Source organism: Equus caballus, chromosome 12 (assembly GCF_041296265.1).
Source record: "Equus caballus isolate H_3958 breed thoroughbred chromosome 12, TB-T2T, whole genome shotgun sequence".
Taxonomy (NCBI): domain Eukaryota; kingdom Metazoa; phylum Chordata; class Mammalia; order Perissodactyla; family Equidae; genus Equus; species Equus caballus.
The window spans coordinates 49,905,704-49,924,010 of NC_091695.1; the positions used below are offsets into that span (position 1 = coordinate 49,905,704).

General features: G+C 57.3%; 1 protein-coding gene across 8 annotated transcripts in view; it reads right to left on the reverse strand.

Annotated features, from left to right (window-relative positions):
* Positions 1 to 453: 453 nt before the first annotated feature.
* MOB2 (MOB kinase activator 2) overlaps positions 454 to 18,307 on the reverse strand; it is a 63,892-nt gene continuing 46,038 nt past the window's right edge. For 7 of the 8 annotated variants that reach the window (XM_023654825.2, XM_070230360.1, XM_070230363.1 and 4 more), the window contains 4 exons: positions 9,240 to 9,400; positions 8,224 to 8,317; positions 2,282 to 2,406; positions 454 to 1,506 (listed from right to left, as the gene is read on the reverse strand). In XM_023654825.2, the coding sequence (XP_023510593.1) occupies positions 1,196 to 1,506; positions 2,282 to 2,406; positions 8,224 to 8,317; positions 9,240 to 9,400 (691 nt within the window). In that variant the 3' untranslated portion in view covers positions 454 to 1,195. Of the gene's footprint in view, positions 1,507 to 2,281; positions 2,407 to 8,223; positions 8,318 to 9,239; positions 9,401 to 17,215; positions 17,404 to 18,307 lie in introns of those variants that run through there. The other variant, XM_001488276.7, reaches the window with a different exon arrangement.

The following is an 18,307-nucleotide window of genomic DNA, read 5'->3' on the forward strand; positions in this document are numbered from 1 at the left end:
GAGCCCCTCCAGCACGCTGGCCAGGAAAACTCCCTAGCCAACTCCAGCCCCCACTCCAGGGTCCCTGCTACCTGCACGGGGAGGGCACAGCACAGGAGGAGTGACCAAAGCCCCCTGGGGACTTGTGACACAGGTGTGTTCCCTGGCTCCAGGCTTCCTGTGGCCCTGCAGGCCGCTGTGGACACGGGTCAGCAGGGGGAGACTGTGCTTGGCCCTGGCAAGAAGGGCAGTGCCTGCCATCGGCCAGCACGGGCCCTGGATGCCAGTGAGAACTCCACACCTCCCAGGCAGCAGGCAAGGGCCTGGCCCCAGGGGGTGTGCAGGGACCACCTGTGGGGTGGGCAGAGAAGCAGGCAGTGGCCTCGGGGTGCAGGGCCAGGCCACCCTCAGTCCCACACTGGCCCCAGCGCCCTCAGCATGGGTCACCAAGACGCTGAGGACACACACAGGCACTGACCTGAGAGAATTCTTTTTATTACCGCTGAACAGGTGGGCCGAGAGAGCGATGCTGCCTTCTGCTGACAGCTGCGTCTCTGCACAGGCCTCCCGCCCCAGGCACCTCGGTCCTGAGCCCAGCTTCCAGAGGCTCCCTCCTGGGCTGCGGGGGCATGAGGAGGGGGACACGGCCACAGGCTCGGGGCCCCTCCAGGCACCCCCAGCCTCCCCTTCTCCACCCTCTCTGAGCTCCTGAAAGCCAAGATCCAGGCTACGCTAGGAGAGAGGTGGGGGGACCCGGGGAGGAATCTCTAAAAATAACCCCACCCCTGAAAACAAAACCAAACCAAGTGGAACCAGACGTCAAGCCTCCTGGGGAAGCCCGTCCTCCTGGTGGATTTCTCTCAAACAGCAGAGCCCCGGGGGGAGGTGGGGCCGGGCCGCATGGAAGACCAAAGGAAGGAACCCCACAGGAGGAAACGCAGATCGTCAGTCCCATGAACATTTGTTGAGCGAGTGAAGGAAGTCCAAGGGTTCTTCGTGATAAGCGGCACTTATCCATCCAACAGGAAACCACGGCGGGGAGTCAGACGTGCTGTGCCCGCCGGCTTCTGGGGGGCCCCCCTCTGTGCAGCTGGCCCGCGGCCAGCATCACCTCCGACCTCCAGCCGAGCGTGCCAGCACGTGTGCGCACACGCAGACACGCGCAGCACCCGTATCACCGTCTCTCTGCACACGTGCACGCCTGCTGGCCGGGGGCTCACCTCTCCTTCACGTGGTTCTGTGCCCCCATGCCCCCACTGCCAGCCCCATCCCCGCTGCCCCCGCCGCGGCCCCCGCTGCTGCACAGCACCTCTGTGAGGTCGTCCATGACGGCGGTCTCTTTGGGGTCAAGCAGGTTGAACTCCCTGGCAAAGAGGATGAAGTGGACATAGAGTGTATTCAAGTGTCCGTGCAGCTCGAGGGCCAGGGTCTCCTTGAAGTGGGACGAGTAGATGTGTGCCAGCACGTGGAACAGGTACTTGCAGATCTTCTTCACCAGAGACTCGAAGGAGCTGGGGAATTCTCTGCCTAGGGAGAGGTGCCGCAGTGTCAGCCTGTACTCTGTTCTGTCCCTGAGGCCCCTCCTAGGCGGGTGCCCGAGGAAGGACGTGCCTGCCCAGCTCCCACCAGGCAGGAACGAGGAGACCAGACAGGCTTCTCCAGCCTCCCAGAACCCGGCACTTTCTGCAGGACCAGCCTGGAGGGCCCACTCGCTGCCTGCCCCCCAACCCTGTAGCCTCTACTGAAAGGCCATCAGCAGGCACTTGAGTGACTTGTCACCCCAGGCCTGGCCTCTGAGAGCTGCATCTCGTGGGCTGCCTGGAGGGTGGGTCCTCGCTGAGCTGTACTGGCCGCCTCTGAGAGAGGGGCCTGCAACCCTGCCACACACCACCCAAAGCCTGGACTCGGCCCCAAAGTCACATGTGTTTCCCTGACAGATGCTCTGTGGCTCCCTATGTGGACTGGGCTGCAGAGGAGGAAAGGAAGTGAGGCACCCGGGAATCTCCTGCCAGCCAGGTGCCACCCTCTGCAGCTCAAGAGCACACCCTGGCCAGGTCTGGACACAGCCACAGCTGCTGATCGCCAGCCCGCAAGCCCCAGCAAGGTGGCTGGGACAGCCATATCTTGCAGGGGGCAGTGGAGGCCACAGGTCCCAGAGCCTGGGGTGGGCGGGGTCTTGACCCTGGCCGGGAGGGTGCCAGCCTCATACTACAGCCCAGTTCCCCGGGTTATACCCTCCCACCTCCTTAGCTGCAGCCACACCCACCCTGTGCCCAGGGGCGCTCTGCCAGGAGAGACCTACCATATTTCGTGGGGAACACGTCCTCATCAGTCACCAGCTTCTGCACAGAGCTCATGACAAAGTCGACGTACTGCGGGGCGGTGCACTTGACCTTCTTGCCCCGCTCGTCGTGCCAGTAGTACTGTCTGTGGGGCAGAAAGGGCAGGTCACAGCACCACACAGAGACCCGGGCCCCCCTCCAGCTGCACAGCCTCCCGAGCTTCACACAGACCCCTCCCTCTGCCGGCCAACCCCACTCATTTATCTGACTTTACTCGGCCTTGGAACTGGCTTAGACTATGTCCCCCCACCTCCTGGAGCTGGGACCCGAGGCTCTGAGTAATCTGGCCCTGATTTCCTGAGCTCACGAAGTGCCCCTGGGTGACAGTCATGAGGGCTCACCACTCCTGCTACCCTGCCAGGCCTGTCGCCAGGACAGCAGGAGGCCCCATCTCCCACAGCCAGCCTGACCCCAGCCAAGAGAAAAGGCATGGCCTGGCTGAGCGGCCTGGAGACAATTCTGCTGCTGCTGCCTCTACCCAGAATCCCAACCTCCATCTAGTGCGAACCAGGTATTCTTCTCAGCCCTGAGCATCTATAGCTCATTTGTGCCAGGGGCAGGGCTGGGGGTTGGCTGCAAGACTGGGAAAGCACAGCTCCGACACTAATGGGCAGGCCCGCCCATATAGCCCTGACTGCCACTCAGGCACCAGGCCCTGCCCACTTAAATGTGGAAGGTCTGGGGAGCAACCCAGACGCAGCAAATGGCAGACTGCACCTGCACGGCCACCACAGCATGTCACATCTGCTCTAGGGCCGCCCCGGGGCACCACGAGGCACCAACACGTCCCATGTGCCCCACAAGGCTCAGGAATGAGCAAAGGAGTCTAGCAAAGCCCTAAGAAGCCTGCAAAACTTCCTGCCTGCCCCAGAAGTAAATATCCAGCAAGGCTCCCCAGCCAGAGCTCCTGCCCCTGCGCCCTCCCCCCTCCAGGGGTCTCTGCTCTATCCTCCTGCCTGACGTGGGCATGATACGGGGCAGCCCCGTGTCAGACCATCTGAGGACAGGAGACAAAGTCCATCTCAGTGTCTCCTCATGAGAAGACAAGGGAATCTTCCCTCCCTCCCTGGCAGGACTGCCCCACAGGAAGTCCTACAACTGGGCAGTGGGATTCTCCCATCTTCATTGTTCCTTTTTTCAGAATTGCTGTGGCCATTCCAGTGACTGCCCTTCCATGTAAACTGTGCAACCAGCTTGTTGATATCTACACAACTCCACCAGGATTTCAATTGGGATTGCATTAAATGAACAGATCAATTTGGGGGGAATTGACATTTTAGCATGTTGAGTCTACTAATCCACGAACACAGAATATCTATCTACTCAGGTTGTCTTTGATTTTGTCCATCAGCATTTTGTAGTTTCCAGCACACAGATCCTGTGCACATTTCCTACAGTTTATACCTGAGTATGTCATTGTTTTGTAAATGGTACAGTTTTATTAGTTCTGGGTTCCAACGTACACTGCTGGTATACAGAACTATGATTAATTTCTGTGTGTTGGCCTTGCTAAATTTATTCATTTATTCCACTTTTTGCTAGAATCTTCGGGGTTTTCTACATAAACAATCATGTTGTCTGCAAACAGGGACAGTTTCATTTCCTCTTTTCCAACTTGGATGCCTTTCATTCCTTTCTCTTGCCTTATTGCATTACCCATCTTGGGTGAATTTTGGTATTTTGTGCTTTCTAAGCAGTTGATCCGGGTAATCTAAGCTATCAAATTTATGTACGTAGAGCTTTTTGTGATTTTCCTTATTATCCTTTTACTATCTGCTGGGTTTATACTGACCCCCTCCCTTCACTCCTTATACTGATAATCCTGCTCAAGATTTATCAATTTTATTGATCTTTTCAAGGAATCAGCTTTTGGTTCCATTGATTTCCCCTATTATTTTCAGAAATCAGTTTCAGTGATTTCTGCTCTTATCTTATTCTTTCTTTTCTTCTGCTCAATTTGGGTTTATTTTGCTCTTCTCTTTCTAGTTTCTTAATATGGAAGTTTAGATTGTTGATTTACGACCTTTCTTCTTCTTCTAAATAAGCATTTCATCCTATAAATTTCCCTCTCACCATCACTTTAGCTGCATCCACAAACTCAGGTATGCTGTATTTGCATTTGTGTTCAGTTTAAAACATTCTCTAATTTCCCTTGAGACATCTTCTCTGACCCAGGGATATTTAGAAGTGAGTTAATTTCCAAATGTTTGGAGATTTTCCTTTTATCTTTCTGTTACTGATTCCTAGTTTAATTCCATTATGGTAGATGACTTACTTTGTAGGACTCTGACTCTCTCAAGTTTGTCCAGGGCTGTTTTATGAGCCAGGATCTGATCTACTTTGGTGAATATTCCCTGTACACTCGAAAAGAAGGTGTATTTTGCTGATGAGGGTGGAGTATTCTATAAATGCCAATTCAACCCAGCTGGCTGACGGCATTAGCTTTATACTCTTGCTGATTTTCTGTCTGCTAGGTCTGTTACTAAGAGAGAGGTGTTGAAATCTCCAACTATAACGTGACCTTTGTCTGATTTTCCTTTCAGTTCTGTCTGCTTTGTGTACAAGCTCTGCTGTTGAGTGCACACACATTCAAGATCAATACTTGCTGATGAATTGGCCCTTTCGTAGATAAGCAATCTTCTTCTGTATCCCAGCTATTTTCTTTGCTCTGAAGTCTACTCTGTCTGGTATTAATAGAGCCCCTTCAGCTTCTTCTAGTTAGTGTTTTGTTGGTGTCCCTTTTTCATCCTTTCCCTTTTAACCTGCCCATGTCACGGCATCTCAAGTGAGTTTCCTGTAGATGCTGCATGGCTGGCTCGTTACAAATTGGTTCCTATAATCTCTGTCTTGTAACTGGCACATTCTCACCACGGATGTGGCCTGTGATCACTGGTCTGTTTCAATTTAAATTCATTATATGCTGCTATTTGTCCCTTTTTCATTCCTCAGATTTCCTCTTTCCTGCCTTCTTTTGGATTATTTTTTAGTATTTCCTTTTATCTATGATTTTCAGTATATCATTTTTAGTGGCTTTTTTAGTGGCTGCTCAAAGGATTATAAAACAGTCACTTCATTGTTCACGCTGCACTTGAACCAACATGTTGCACTTTGGAACGCAGAAACTGCCCCGGTCTGGCCCCTCTGCCCACCCTGTGCTGCATTGTCTCTGTGCTCCCCCTGCAGACGCTGAGCCCGGGAGGCAGAGTTCTGACTCCGCTCACCCACCAAACGCGTTTAGAGAACTTGAGAGGAGAGAAGCAGTCTAGCATCTGCCTCATTTCTCTTGCTCCTCCTCCATTCTCACGCTCCACGTGCCCTCTGCTGTCATTGCCCTTAGTCTCAAGAGCTCCCTGTAGCAATTCTTTTGGAACAGGCCTGCTGGCTATGAATTCTCTCAGATCTCCTTCACCTGAGAAGTAGCTTAATTTCACTTCATTCCCAAAGGGCATTTTCACTGGATGGAGCACTCTGGGGTGACGGTTCTTTCCTTTCAGCACTTTGGAAACACCATGGTGCGTCCTCCTGGCCCCAGGGCTTCTGGTGAGAGCACAGTCACTCCCACTGCTGCCCCCACAGGTGCTGTGCCACCAGCTCTGCTGCTGCTCAGGTCTCTTGTTTTCAGCAGTTTGATCACGACATGTCCATATGTGGATTCATCAGGTTTATCCTATTTGGAGTTCATTCAGCTTCTTGAATTTGTATGTTTGTGTCTTTAGAAACTTGGGAAGTTTCCAGCCATTATTTCTTCAAGTATGTTTTTGGCATGGCCCTTTCTCCTCTCCTTTTGGAACTCCAACATTACCCTCTGGTTTCTGTCCTACACGCACCAGCCAGGTGGAGACAGGCCTCAGCCACACTCCGGGCCCTGGTGGACTTGCTGGTCGTGGGACAGCAAGTGGCTCTGTGGACCTCTGACAAACCTCCCTTTTTCTCTTTAACTCAATTTGTATGAGTTTCCGTCTTGATTTCAAATGACTCCTAGGAAGGCCATATACACCCACTCATACAAATCTACAACAATCCTATGAAGTATGTTACAGACGAAGAGGAGGAGGAGTAGGAAAGGATTTAAGTTCCCTGCATCTCCAAGTTTAACATGGCAGAGCCAATGTCTAGACACAGGTCTGCCTGACACCAAACCCTATGCTCTGTCAAGGAAGCTCTTCTCAAACACACTGATCCTGAAAGGCACGTGGGAAGAGAGCAGCAGGGGAGCCCCAGCTTCCCCACCTGCCCGCTCTGTGGGCCACCACTGTCACTGCCTGGCCAGGCGCGTAGCCTGTAGGAGTCCTCCTGAGCATGCCATAAACGCTCTCAGGCGCTCTCGCCCACCTTACATCTGCCTCCAGGTCTACTCCACAGGGACCACTCTGTCCCACCACAACATCCTCCTGGCCTGAGCTTGCCAGCACTGCCCACCCAGCACTGCCCACCCTCCCTTGGGCCATGCCTGGCTGTGTCTAGCTGGGGACACTTGTGACACCTGAGCATCCCATCAGCAGCTGTCTCTGGGTGAATAAGGAGTGGAGAGCTGACTGTTGTCTGCACTTGCTCCCACATGACCCAGCCCCAGCCTGTGACACATCGGGACCATGAAAGTGGTGCCCAGAAGGGCTGAACGCCAACAGGGGGCACCCTCTGCCATCTGCCTGTGCTGAGGCTTTTGATGGGTTCTCAGCAAGAGCAGAGCTCAGCTTGTCAGGGTCTAAGCTGGGTCTGTGCCAGGACTGTGCCTGGAGCCTGGCCAGCAGTGTCTGTGGACAGGATGAACCCAGGATGGCACACACAAATGTGTGTTTACCAGCAGAGGCTGGGAGTTCACATACACTTTTATCAGTGTCTGACCTGCAGGCCCTCACAATGAAAAGAAGACATCAGAAAGGAGCTTCTGTGCCTCCTCCTCTGCCACACACCCCCAGGCTGAGCCCCTATAGACCCAGCCTCTGGCCTGAGGCCATCTTCCATCACTTATGCTACTCGGAGTTGGTGGCAAGTCCATGCCATGTGGCAGCTTTCCTACCACAGCGTGCTCAAGAGCTGCTGCGAGGGGCCGGCCCCGTGGCCAAGTGGTTAAGTTCGTGTGCTCTGCTTTGGCAGCCCAGGGTTTTGCTGGTTCAAATCCTGGGTACGGACATGGCACTGCTCATCAAGCCATGCTGAGGCGGCATCCCATATACCACAACTAGAAGTACCCACAACTAAAAATACACAACTATGTACCAGAGGGTTTGGGAGAAAAAGGAAAAATGAAATCTTTAAAAAAGAAAATAAAGAGCTGCCACAAAGCTGGCAGGGTGCCTTGGAGCCCCTCAGGGATGCCTGCTTCCTGAGGAAATGCATCTGCCCGAGCTTCGAGAAGAGAATGACCAGCACCTGGTCTGTTGGGAAGTCACCAAGAAGGCATCCCAGCTCCAGGAAACCAGCCAAGGGAGAAGGCCTCCTCCACCCAGCCCTCACCACCCACTTCCTTCCTCCCTCCCTCACAAAGCAGGAGCTCTGAGGAAGAGCCGTTACTTGACTGGACAATTAACTGAAGCAGGGAAGCACTTCCAGCTTCATGGTGCTGTTGTCTTAGGAAACCAGCCTGGGCATGTCCTGTGGAAACATCCCTGCCTCTAGAAACACAGCCTGTCAGTCTCTGGCCGGCTGCTGGTGTCCCGGGTCCCAGTGGGACACCATCACGGGTGTCTCTTCCCTGATGGGCTGTGTCCTATTTTCCTGTCAGGCCCTGGGCCCTGTTGGAGCAGGAAGACAGGGTTGAGGAAGGCTTTGCACCATTGGGAGGCCTCGCATGGGACACAGTGAGAGTGGGGTCTAAGAAGACGGGTGCTGCAGTAGAGGCTGCGGCCCCACAGCCCACCCTAGTTCCCACAGGCCAGGCCACAACCAGGCAGCAACTCACGTGTTGCACACGGCCATCGTCTGGCACGCCTCTCCTGTGCAGAATTCCGAGATGGTGCTATACTGCAGGTTGACATGGTGGAAAAATGTCGTGGCTGGTAGAGAAGAGAAGGACCAGGCATGAAAACCATTGCCGCGGAATCGTTCCTGTCTCCACTGCCCACAGGCCCGGGAGCAACAGAGCTTTCCTGGGACCCTGGGGCAGCCAGCGCTTATCAGAGACAAGACAAGTCCCCAGCGTGGAGCACTCGCCTTGGGTGCTGGCTGCCAGCTGCCACCATGCAAGGGGTGGGGGGCACGGGCCTGGACAGCACCAAGCTGCGCAAAGAGCTGGTGGGCATCTAGATCCGAGTCCTTTCTCTGAGGGGTGGGGGCAGACCAACATGCCCCCTACCCTGCAAGAGGTCAGGGCCCTGGGACCCACACCCCTGCTCTTACAAACAACAAGTGGATCAGGGACATCTGCCTTGGCATTGACTAATGCAGATGGCAACTCTAGCTCACCATCCATGAAGCCCACCCCACTTCAGAGAATGGCTCCCTGTGGGTTCCACGACCTTCCGTGTGGCATTCTATGAGCCCTGAGCCCCGGGCCTGCCCAGTGGGTGGGATGAGATCTGCTGTCTTCTCCCATGGGCTGCGGCCTTCCCACAACCCAGCACTGGTAGCCTCGCAGCTGCCCTCCTGCCCCACAGTCCCTCCCTGGCACTGGTGTCCCATCCTCTGTGCATCCAGGACCCACACCGATGCCCCTTTGTCTGTGGGACCCCGAGTGCACTGCACAGCTGGCCATCCTGTGCCTCAGCTTCCTGCCTGGGGAGCTATTGCCTAGCAGTGGGCCACTCAGGCCGCACAATCTCTGCAGTGGGTGGGGAGCTGATCACCAGCTTTGGGGAGTCCTTGAGGAAGCAGACCACCTTCACTGCTTCCCTGCCAGCTGCAGAAGCTGTGGTGCCCCCACCCCGCCCCGCGCCCCACTGCCATCTGCCATGCATGGGCTGACCCTCCCACACGCACTGTTGCTGGCCAGCCATTCGTTGAGGTCGATCTCCCGGGGCAGCACCACCAGCTCCTTGAATTCGAAGTCTGTGATCCTGGACTTGGTGTACTCAGGCTCCAGGTACATCTTCTTCTCCTCTGCTGCAGGCTTCTTCCCGTTAGGCTTTGCTTTAGACTTCCTGCCAGTGAGAAGGGGGCATGGAATCACCACATGGCAAGTGAAACATGGAAGCCACAGGCCGGGCCCCAGGAGACAAGCGAGGCTGTCCCTGCCAGTGGCACACCAAGGGGGTCTCCAGGGACAACACCCTGGGAAAGTCTGTTCCCACCAGGTGCCAGAAGTGGAAGGAAGCTGCCCTACGCCCATGCCTTCCCCCACCGTCACCAAGGACCTATGCAAAACGAGCCAGCCATCCTGCCTCTGAGAGGGGAGAAGGAGATGTAAGGACACCAGCTGGAGGCCTGAAGTCAAGGGGCCAAGCCTGGAACCCAGGGCAGGCAGGCAGCTCTGGGCCCACTGAAGGGGTAGGGTGGGAGCCACACTAGTCAGCCCATGCTCCACATGTGACACTACAGCCCTGCAGCCATCTTAGCCCATGCCTTGAGCCTGGGGTCCCAACGCAGGACAACCACACAGGACACAAGGATGGCATGATTCACCTGGGCTCTGAGCCTCTGAGCACAGTCCCACCATGCAGGTGTGCGTCCTTCTGTGCAGATGGCCCAGCGGCCCGTGCCTACTCAGCACTTGCTGTGTGCCCGACACCCCGAGGCTCACCCCACTGCAGGCCTCCTACCATCATGGTCCCGGGCTCACTCTGGACACCTGTCCCACTTGCCCCCCTTCCTTGGGGGACACCTGTCACGCTCCCCCAGCAACCAGTGTGGCTGCCAGGCAGGGGCAGAGGGAGGTGGAAGCCGGATGTCACAGAGAGTGGCGGAAAGGAGCATTTCTCACTAAAATTTTTTGTTTAGGAAATAGTTCTTTTCCATAAAAATATGCTGCTATAAACACAAAACGGATACATGTTTTTACACAAATGAATACATATTTTTGAGATGTCTGCTTTCATTAGAATACAGTCAACATCAGTAGCTAAACCCCATGAACCAAAGCTCTTGGGTGCTGAAGGGGCCCATCCTTTCCACAGTGGGGGAGGCCGTAGCCACAAAACCAGCCCCCCTCTGGCTGCCCGTGAGGCTGGAACCGGGGCTGTGGTGCATGTAGCCGGGGCAGGCCAACGAGGTAGTGCATCCCCCAAGAAGTACACTGCCTGACAGAGCAACCCAGAGCCCGCGGCTGGGAATGCCAGCCTAGGCCGGGTTTGACACAAGTCACTGTGTCTGTTGTACATGGGAGCCCACAACGGACAAAACATGCCCTTAGTGAGTGGGTCTTGCAGAGGGCTGCGCATCTCGGACACACCCGTCCCAGCAGCGACCACCCAATATCATGGTGCGGGGGCCTCTGCTGGCCCCTCACTGTCCACGGTCAGCAGTGGGCAGGCTGTGGTCTCCGCCAACCTACAGGGGTTCTCCAGCATTCTGAAGTTTAGAATTGGGTTCCTGGGGGAAAGTTTGAGGAAACCGAAGGAAAAAAATCCCTAACAGCATGGATTAGTCTCTTGGTTCTTAACTGAACAACTGAATTCTTTAATGACACACATCATGAGTTTTAGAAAACTAACCTCGAATCAATACTGTCATTGACCAGAAAAGGCCACCTTTGGTTATAAACTCTCAAGGGGGCATAACGTAGGAGGCGGCCCCTTTCACCGGGCGGAGGGCAACCGAGGGCAGGCACAGAACACCTAGCGAGGCCCCTTGCCCTGAGGAGCAGCCACAGGCCTGAGGGACACGGCCTTGCACTGCCCCAAGGGAGAATCGGACCAACGTGCCCAGTGCAGGGTCTGCGTGTGTCCTGGAAGGAGCCCCTCTTACAGAGCCTCCCTGCCTGCAGTAGTGAGGGGTCAGCAGTGGGCACACTCCCGCTGGGCAGAGCAGTGGGCACTAATGTCGGGATAGCCTTGGGCCCACTGCACTGAGGGCTGTTCTCCTTGGCCCAGCCTCCTGCAAACCAGGGAGGGCTGTGGTTGGGGGGTGAGCAGGGGACAGGCAGGCTGAGGGCCTGGGCTTAGGAGCCAGTGCATGTGACCGGGCCCCACCAGCTCACACCCTTGTGGTCTTCAGCACCTACAGGAGGAGAAGCAAACTGCCCACTCCTGGCCTGTCGCTGCCACGCTGCCCGATGAAAACGCACTACGGGCCTTGCGTGGGGCACGGGCCCTCGGGGCTGTGCTGAGAACCTGTTGCAGTCTGGTTCTCTGTGCATCCCTATCCCCTGCTGGCCTGGTGAGGCCCACGTTTGGGGGGAGGGGAGGTTGTTGCATGAGGGTGAAAGGTCTCTGCAGCTCCTTGACCCTGTCCTTTTCTTTCTCCTGTTTTGAAAAGTTGCTAGTGGTTTATTTTAAAAAAACAGGAAGGAAAAATGCTCCCCGAATGCCAGGGAAATGTTTTCCTTCTGGCTTCTCACAGCAGATCTTCGCCTTAAAAGGCGACGTATGCTCGGCCTCTGGGTGCAGCGCCGGGAGTGGCCAGTGCCAGGCAGGACCGCAGTGTCCTGGGGACAGGGTGGGACGGAACCTGACCTAGGGCTCCTGACCCAGGGCTCCCTGCCCTGCTTAAGTGGGCTGAGGCTGGAGTGTAGATGTGGACACCACACAGGCACGCACACATGCAGTAGGTACTTCAGGGGTCCCAGAGGTGGGGGGTGGGGGTGTCCACTGGGGAGAAGTGTGGACATTAGGTTCTCGGGGCCCTGCAGCCCTCAGCCCAGGACAGTGAGGCTCTCAGCCTTCCCCAGAGGGGTGAGAGCACCCAGGGCTCTGCTGACGCCCTCAGACGCTCCCCTGGGACATGGGCGGGCCACTTTGCTGCCTGCCCCAGCCCTTTTCCTGACCTTGGGTCTCTGCTATGGAGTCACATGCAGTGGAAGGTTGGAAGGTTCCCCGTGCACACAGCCCCAGGCACGAGGAACCAGCCTGCAGAGTGCGCCTTGAACCCCATACCAGCCTCGGCTTCGGTCACTCCTGAGTATCCAACTACCGGAGAGATTCTCAACCATGAGCCTGGTCCAGGCAGACCCTGACTCCCTCACCTGTGCTCTAAGTGCACACCTGCCCGCAACTCACCTTGATGCACACCTGGCCTGTGCTGTGGCCACTCCTGGCCGGCCACATACGCTGAGCCTCAACCTCCAGGTCTGGAGGGGCCTATGATCACATGTGTAGGGATGGGGAGTGGTGGGGGCCCAGGCTGTGAAGTGGGCTGCCTGACCCACCCCTCCCCTCAGCTCTGCCATTTAGGAACCATGTTACCTAATGACTCAGGGAACCCCTGTCAGCATCAGCCTGCAAGTAGTGGCTACATGGGCAGAGCGCCAGCAGGAACCGCCATCACTTCAGGGCATCCCGGGGCCTCGTGTGCAGGCCTGCTCCAGGACGCTGTCTTATTAAGAGTGTGATGTCCTCACGCCAGCACATTTGTTTCCAGGGGAGACCGTGAGCCCCTGCAGGCCTCGGTTCTCAGAGGGGCCAGGTGAGGCAGTCCCAGGAGGACCTGTGGGTTTACACTCCATGAGATGGGCCTCAGAAGCTCCGGGTGGGCGCCAGGACCTGGGCTGCAGTCCGTGTGGTCAGAAGGTCTCAGCCTCCTCACCTCCAGCAACAAACAGGCAGGCGCACGCCAGGACCCCCGAGCTTAGCTTCCACAAGCTGGTTCCCCTGAGTTTCACTCCCATCACCCAGAGCTGGCCTGGGGCCCCTGGACCTCGGCACAATTTGAGATGACCTGTCAGCCAGCCCAGACCTCTCTGGATCCTGGTCACTGAGTCTTCATTCACTCAGTCTCACAGGGCAGACAGCAGATAATGGACACTGACCAGAAGGTGGCAGGACCAAGGGACAAGCCTGTCTGGGGCTTGTCTGGGGATATACAGGGCCTCTGCGCCAGGAAGGGCCCGTGCAAGAGGGGCCCCAGAAGCCCAGCCACACCTGAGTCTCTCTGACCCCAAGTTCTGTCCCCTACATGGCAGAGAAGGTCCCTTTGAGTGGCAGAAGCGGCCCTGGCCCAGCCCCATTCCTTTGCCACCAGCAGCAGCTGACTCAAGATTTCAGAAAACACACAATGGCCTTCAAAGTGGAACAGGCTGCTGCAAGACACCTCAGTGGTGCCTGCCCTCTGTCCCCACAGACACCCTAGAGGAGAGAACAGAATTCTGCCCCCCACCCCATAGGCTCTGGCTCTGAAACAGGCTCCGTCCAGCCCAGGCCCAGAGGTCCACCCAGGGGCTGTGGCGGAGCTCCTCTCTGGCTCTTTCCACACTGCTCGATCCAGCGAGAGGCGGAGTCCCTGGTGTGAAGGCCTTGGCCACAGGCCAGATGGAATTGCCCTGAAGGAGATGTCCTGAAGGAACCAGAGGGTGGATGCCAGGCCTCAGCCCACCAGAGCCTGCTGTGACTTCCCGGGAGGAAGAGCCCAGCCGAGGGCACATGCAGAGAACCCAAACAGAGCCCCCAGTGCTGCCCCCATCTAACAGGCTCCAAGACTGGGCCTGCCTAGCAGCTTCCATCCGTTTGGGAGGGCCCAGGCTCCAGTGGAAACCCCTTCCTACTGTCTCCACACTGGGTGCCGGACCACCCAGCCTCACCCATCACCTCCCTGGCTCCTGACACCTTTACTGCCGTGGGGGCCCCACAGCCCACGCATGGACCCAGCTAGGTCCCTCTGCCAATATTCTTGGCCTAGCACTTTTCCTGTCTACAAGACCCTGTCCAATGTCACACCACCCAGTCCCACCAGGAAGGCCCCTGTGGTTGCTTGGTGTGGCCTACAGACATGTGGCCCAATCTGGGCCAAGTGAGGGGATCTGAGCATGCAGGAGGGAGACCCCTGGGACAGGCCCCGGAGGAACTGGGTGCTATAAGAGGAGTCCCACCCCAGGAACATGGACACACCACCGGGGATCCCCCACCTGCCTGCACATGGCCAAGAGCACTCGGCAGTGGGCCGGAGCTGAGGGAACACTCTGAGTGCCAAACGCTGATGTGACTAGCAGTCGGTTCCCCCTCATCAGCTCCCCGTCACCATCACAAGTTACACGGCTGGCCCCCATTATGGCCCAAGGAGCAGGTGGTTACCAGGCACGGAGAGCCCCTGGGCCACTACAATGAGGCCCCGGCTGGCATGGTACCCCTCCAAGGAGCAACAAGTAACTTCAGGTTTCGAAAACGATGACTCCTCGAGGCACCAGTCCTGCTGGGCGGGGGACTGGTGGTTCTGCACTCGCCCAATGCTGAGCCCAGCTGCGTGCCCCCCAGATGCCTGCCCGGCTGTCAGGCCCACTAAGGTTCTCACCGGGAGAGGGACGCACGGCAGACTTGGGAGGCGGCCCCCATGGGAAGCTGTGGGAAGCACAGAGACCCTGCAGGAGGGTGGGCAGGCACTGGAGGTAGCTCTGTCTGGAGACAGCCTCATGGACAGAGGAGGTCAAAGGGCTGGAGATGGGGAAGCAGGGTTTTTGGGAACCTACGATGAGTGAACAGTGCACCCAAAGCGCCCAGGCACAGGGAGGCCCCACCAACATGCTCCCCGGAACGCTTGGCGGGCACTGTTGGGGTCTGAGAAAGGAGGGGCCCATGGAGAGGGTGCCTGGAGGACCCTCCTCACTCCAGGCTCCCCGGGCAGGAGGCGCTCAGCAGCTCAGCTCCTGTGCCCAGGCCCACACACACACAGCCCAAGGTCCAGCCTTTACCGACCTTCCTGGGGAAGGTGACAAGGGCACAGGCTGGGCAGGGGAATCACTGACAGGGCTGTGCAGGCCACACCCTGGGCTGCTACAGGGTCAGCCCTGTCACCCCCACAGCACAGCAGGCCAGACATGAATGGGACCCTGACCTAGGGCTCTCATCTTCTGTGAACATCCCGCCCCCAGTGCTGGTGAAAACACAGGGCACCCAACCAAGTTCCTGATGCAGCGGGCCCATGTGGGCCTGAAACTGCACTTGTGACACCGGGAGATGCCCACCTGGACCACGTCCTCCCCCATCGTAACTGGTCCTGGCGCTGCCACACCCCCTTCCTGTCACAGAGCCTGGGAAGCTGAGGGTTGGAAGACCCCCCCAACAGGACCCCTGCTGGATCCAGTCAGATCCCCACAGGCTGCGGCCAGCCAGGCAGTGCAGAGAGGGACATGCAGGTCATTTCTCTTGTGGGTTTAACTGCCTGGCGGTCAGCACCCCCAAACAAAGCATGCTTTCACAAGCCTTTGTGTCCCCTGCAAAATAAGAGACCCATTGAGAGGGAAAGAGCCAATGCCAACTGAGAAAGGCAGGCAGACACCCTGGACCCAATGCCCTGGCACACCAGGTGCTGCTGACCCAGAATCTCAGCCTCGATGGGGCACTCTGCTCAGAGCACGCTTCACCCCCACGCTCTGCCTGTGAAATGCGCTGCCCTTCCTCTGACACCTGGCTGAAACATCACCTTTGCCAGGGAGGACGGCCTCGGCCGTTCCTCTCCCACAGGCCGGCTGGACTTCTGCAGTCACATGCCAGCTCACAGGGGCAGTCCTGCCTCCCGTCTTCGCGGAGCCTGTTTCAGCGTTCAGCCCTCTCCCTCCATGCACACAGGCAGGCACGCTCAGAGGAGTGTACACACGAGCACTCACACACACACTACATGGTCCTCCACACACTGTCGACGATGGTCACCATGCCTGATTTGAACCGACACCTGGAGAAGAGTTCTGCCAACAAGCCTCCCTGTCACATCACATCACAGACCCGGCAGGCCACAGGGCAGAGCCCTGCTTACCACTTCAACTCCTCTGAGTCCTTCCTGTGGGGCTCGCAGGCAGCCTGCGGTGGGGAAGGACCCTGTGGAAGAGGAAGGTGGAAAGCAGAGGTGCCCAGAGACGGCTGGAGGTTGTAGAACCCAGCAATCACTCCACGAGGACTACCACTAGTCGGGCTTGGCCCTCATCTCAGACCCGCACCAAGAGGCTTGCTGATGTGGTTATGATTAAAGACAGAAGTGGAAAAGCAAGAGATACTCACTTTCATTTTAAAAAGCATGACCCACTGAAATGACAGGCAAATACAAGACTATTACGTTGAAGGAAACTGGATTTGAGTCTAAGCTGTGACACCTCTGAGCGATGACTGCTGGGGCTGAGCTGTGGCCCACAGGGAGCCCCCCTCTGTGGGCCCAAGGAGCCTGCCTCTGCAGCTGCGGAGCATGCCCTGCCCCCCGCCCTCCACACACACGTGTGTGCACACACACTCTCCTGCACTCCTGAAAGACACTTCTCCTGAGACAGAAACAGTGCTGCAGAAGGTCTCTCAGCCTGTGTGTGGTACATGGAGGCCCTGCTGCAGCAGGTCAGGAGGAAGAGCCGGACATCAGAATCAGCTTTTCCGCAACACGCCCCACAGCAGACCGCAGGGGCCCACATCAATTCTCCAGATGGGGCAACTCGTGGACAGGCTCTGGTCACCCTGCCACAGACAACAGGCTATACACCCTGCCAGTGGTGAAGGGCCTGTCCAGTGGGCTTGGGAGGCGACAAGGCAGGATGGCTGTGGTCATAAGACATGTTAGCCAGAAAGACGGAGATGGTCACAAGTGGGCCGTGTTCTCACCAGACCCTCTTGGGCCACATCTCCCACAGGGAGAGCTCCCCGACACGAGCACCAGCGCAGGAAGTGCAGGCATTTAGGGAAAACTCCCTCCAAACAAAGTTCCTGACCAAATCAGGCTCCCTGAGCCCATCACGCTCCGGGGCCCACAGAGGAAGCTGCATGCCCCACGATAGCGACTTGACCCGGGAATGTGATCGACGCAGACAACACCTACAGCCACGCCCCCCAGCCTGACCCATGGGTGGTCTAGGGACAGTCAGACAACCTCCACCGCTGCCCCCCAACCGTGGTCACCTGAGTACTTTGCCGACTGCCTGAAGCACCATTTTGCAGCGGAGTCCAGTTTTGGGGGGCTGGCTGAGCAGAGCTCGGTCTGCGGGGAGACCACTGTGGTCTCCAAGCATGATGGGGCAGCGCAGGGGTGGGGAGGGAAACTGGGAGCCACGGCTTGGGACGGCCCTCCTTCCTTCCCTCGCTGGGCAGCCCTGACTGGGGCCTGCCGACGGCAGCCAATAAGGACACGCGGGGGGGGGGAAGGAAGGGCTCTCTGGCTAACCAGCCCGGCCAGGCAGGAACAAACAGCTGCTCCTTTGACAGGCGAAGGCCGGCCAAGTCTGGTGAAGTGAGAGAGGAGTGTCTGAACTGCCTTTTCAAAGTGGCGCCGCACGGGCGCTGGTGTGGGGCAAGGCCACTGCTGTGGGCACAGGACAGCCCACGGGAAGGACCCAGGGTGACACTGTAAAGCCCTCTGACATGGCCGGGAAAGCTCTTCTGAGCAGGCAGCAGCTCTGCCCAGTGTCCTGGGGCTGGTACACACCCCTTGCCTGACCCCAGCCTCTCCAAGACAAGAAACCAGCAGGCAGGGTGCCCCTGGCCGGGCAGCAGACACACCTCCGTTCGGACAGACTTGGAAGGACGAGGACAGCCAGCTTCCAGGGCGTCTAGAGCAGGTACTGAGCTGCCACTGGGCAGAGGCTGCTCCCACAGCTGCTGAGGACAGCAGACCCTGACGGAAACGCCCGGAGCACCTTCCTGTGGGGGTGCAAGAAGTTGCATGGCCAAGGCCTTCTTCACAGCTGGTCCACACACAGGAGACCACAAAGTACTGAAAAATGAAACTTCTGGTATGACATTCTGCTCAGCCCTGGTGTCTCAGTTCTGACCACAGTGACAGTGATAGCTCACTGTCAGTACAGGGTGGCATGTCCCCACGCTGAGAGGCCCCCCTGGTCAGGAGCACGGCCACAGGTCTGCCAGGTCCCCATGCCCATATCCTGCCCTGCTTCCCGCAGGCCCCAGCCTTAGCCCTGCCCTCCGCCCCTGAGGCCACATCCCACTAAGGGCCCCGCTTACCTTTTCCTCTGCCCAGGCTCAACCCAACTCTGC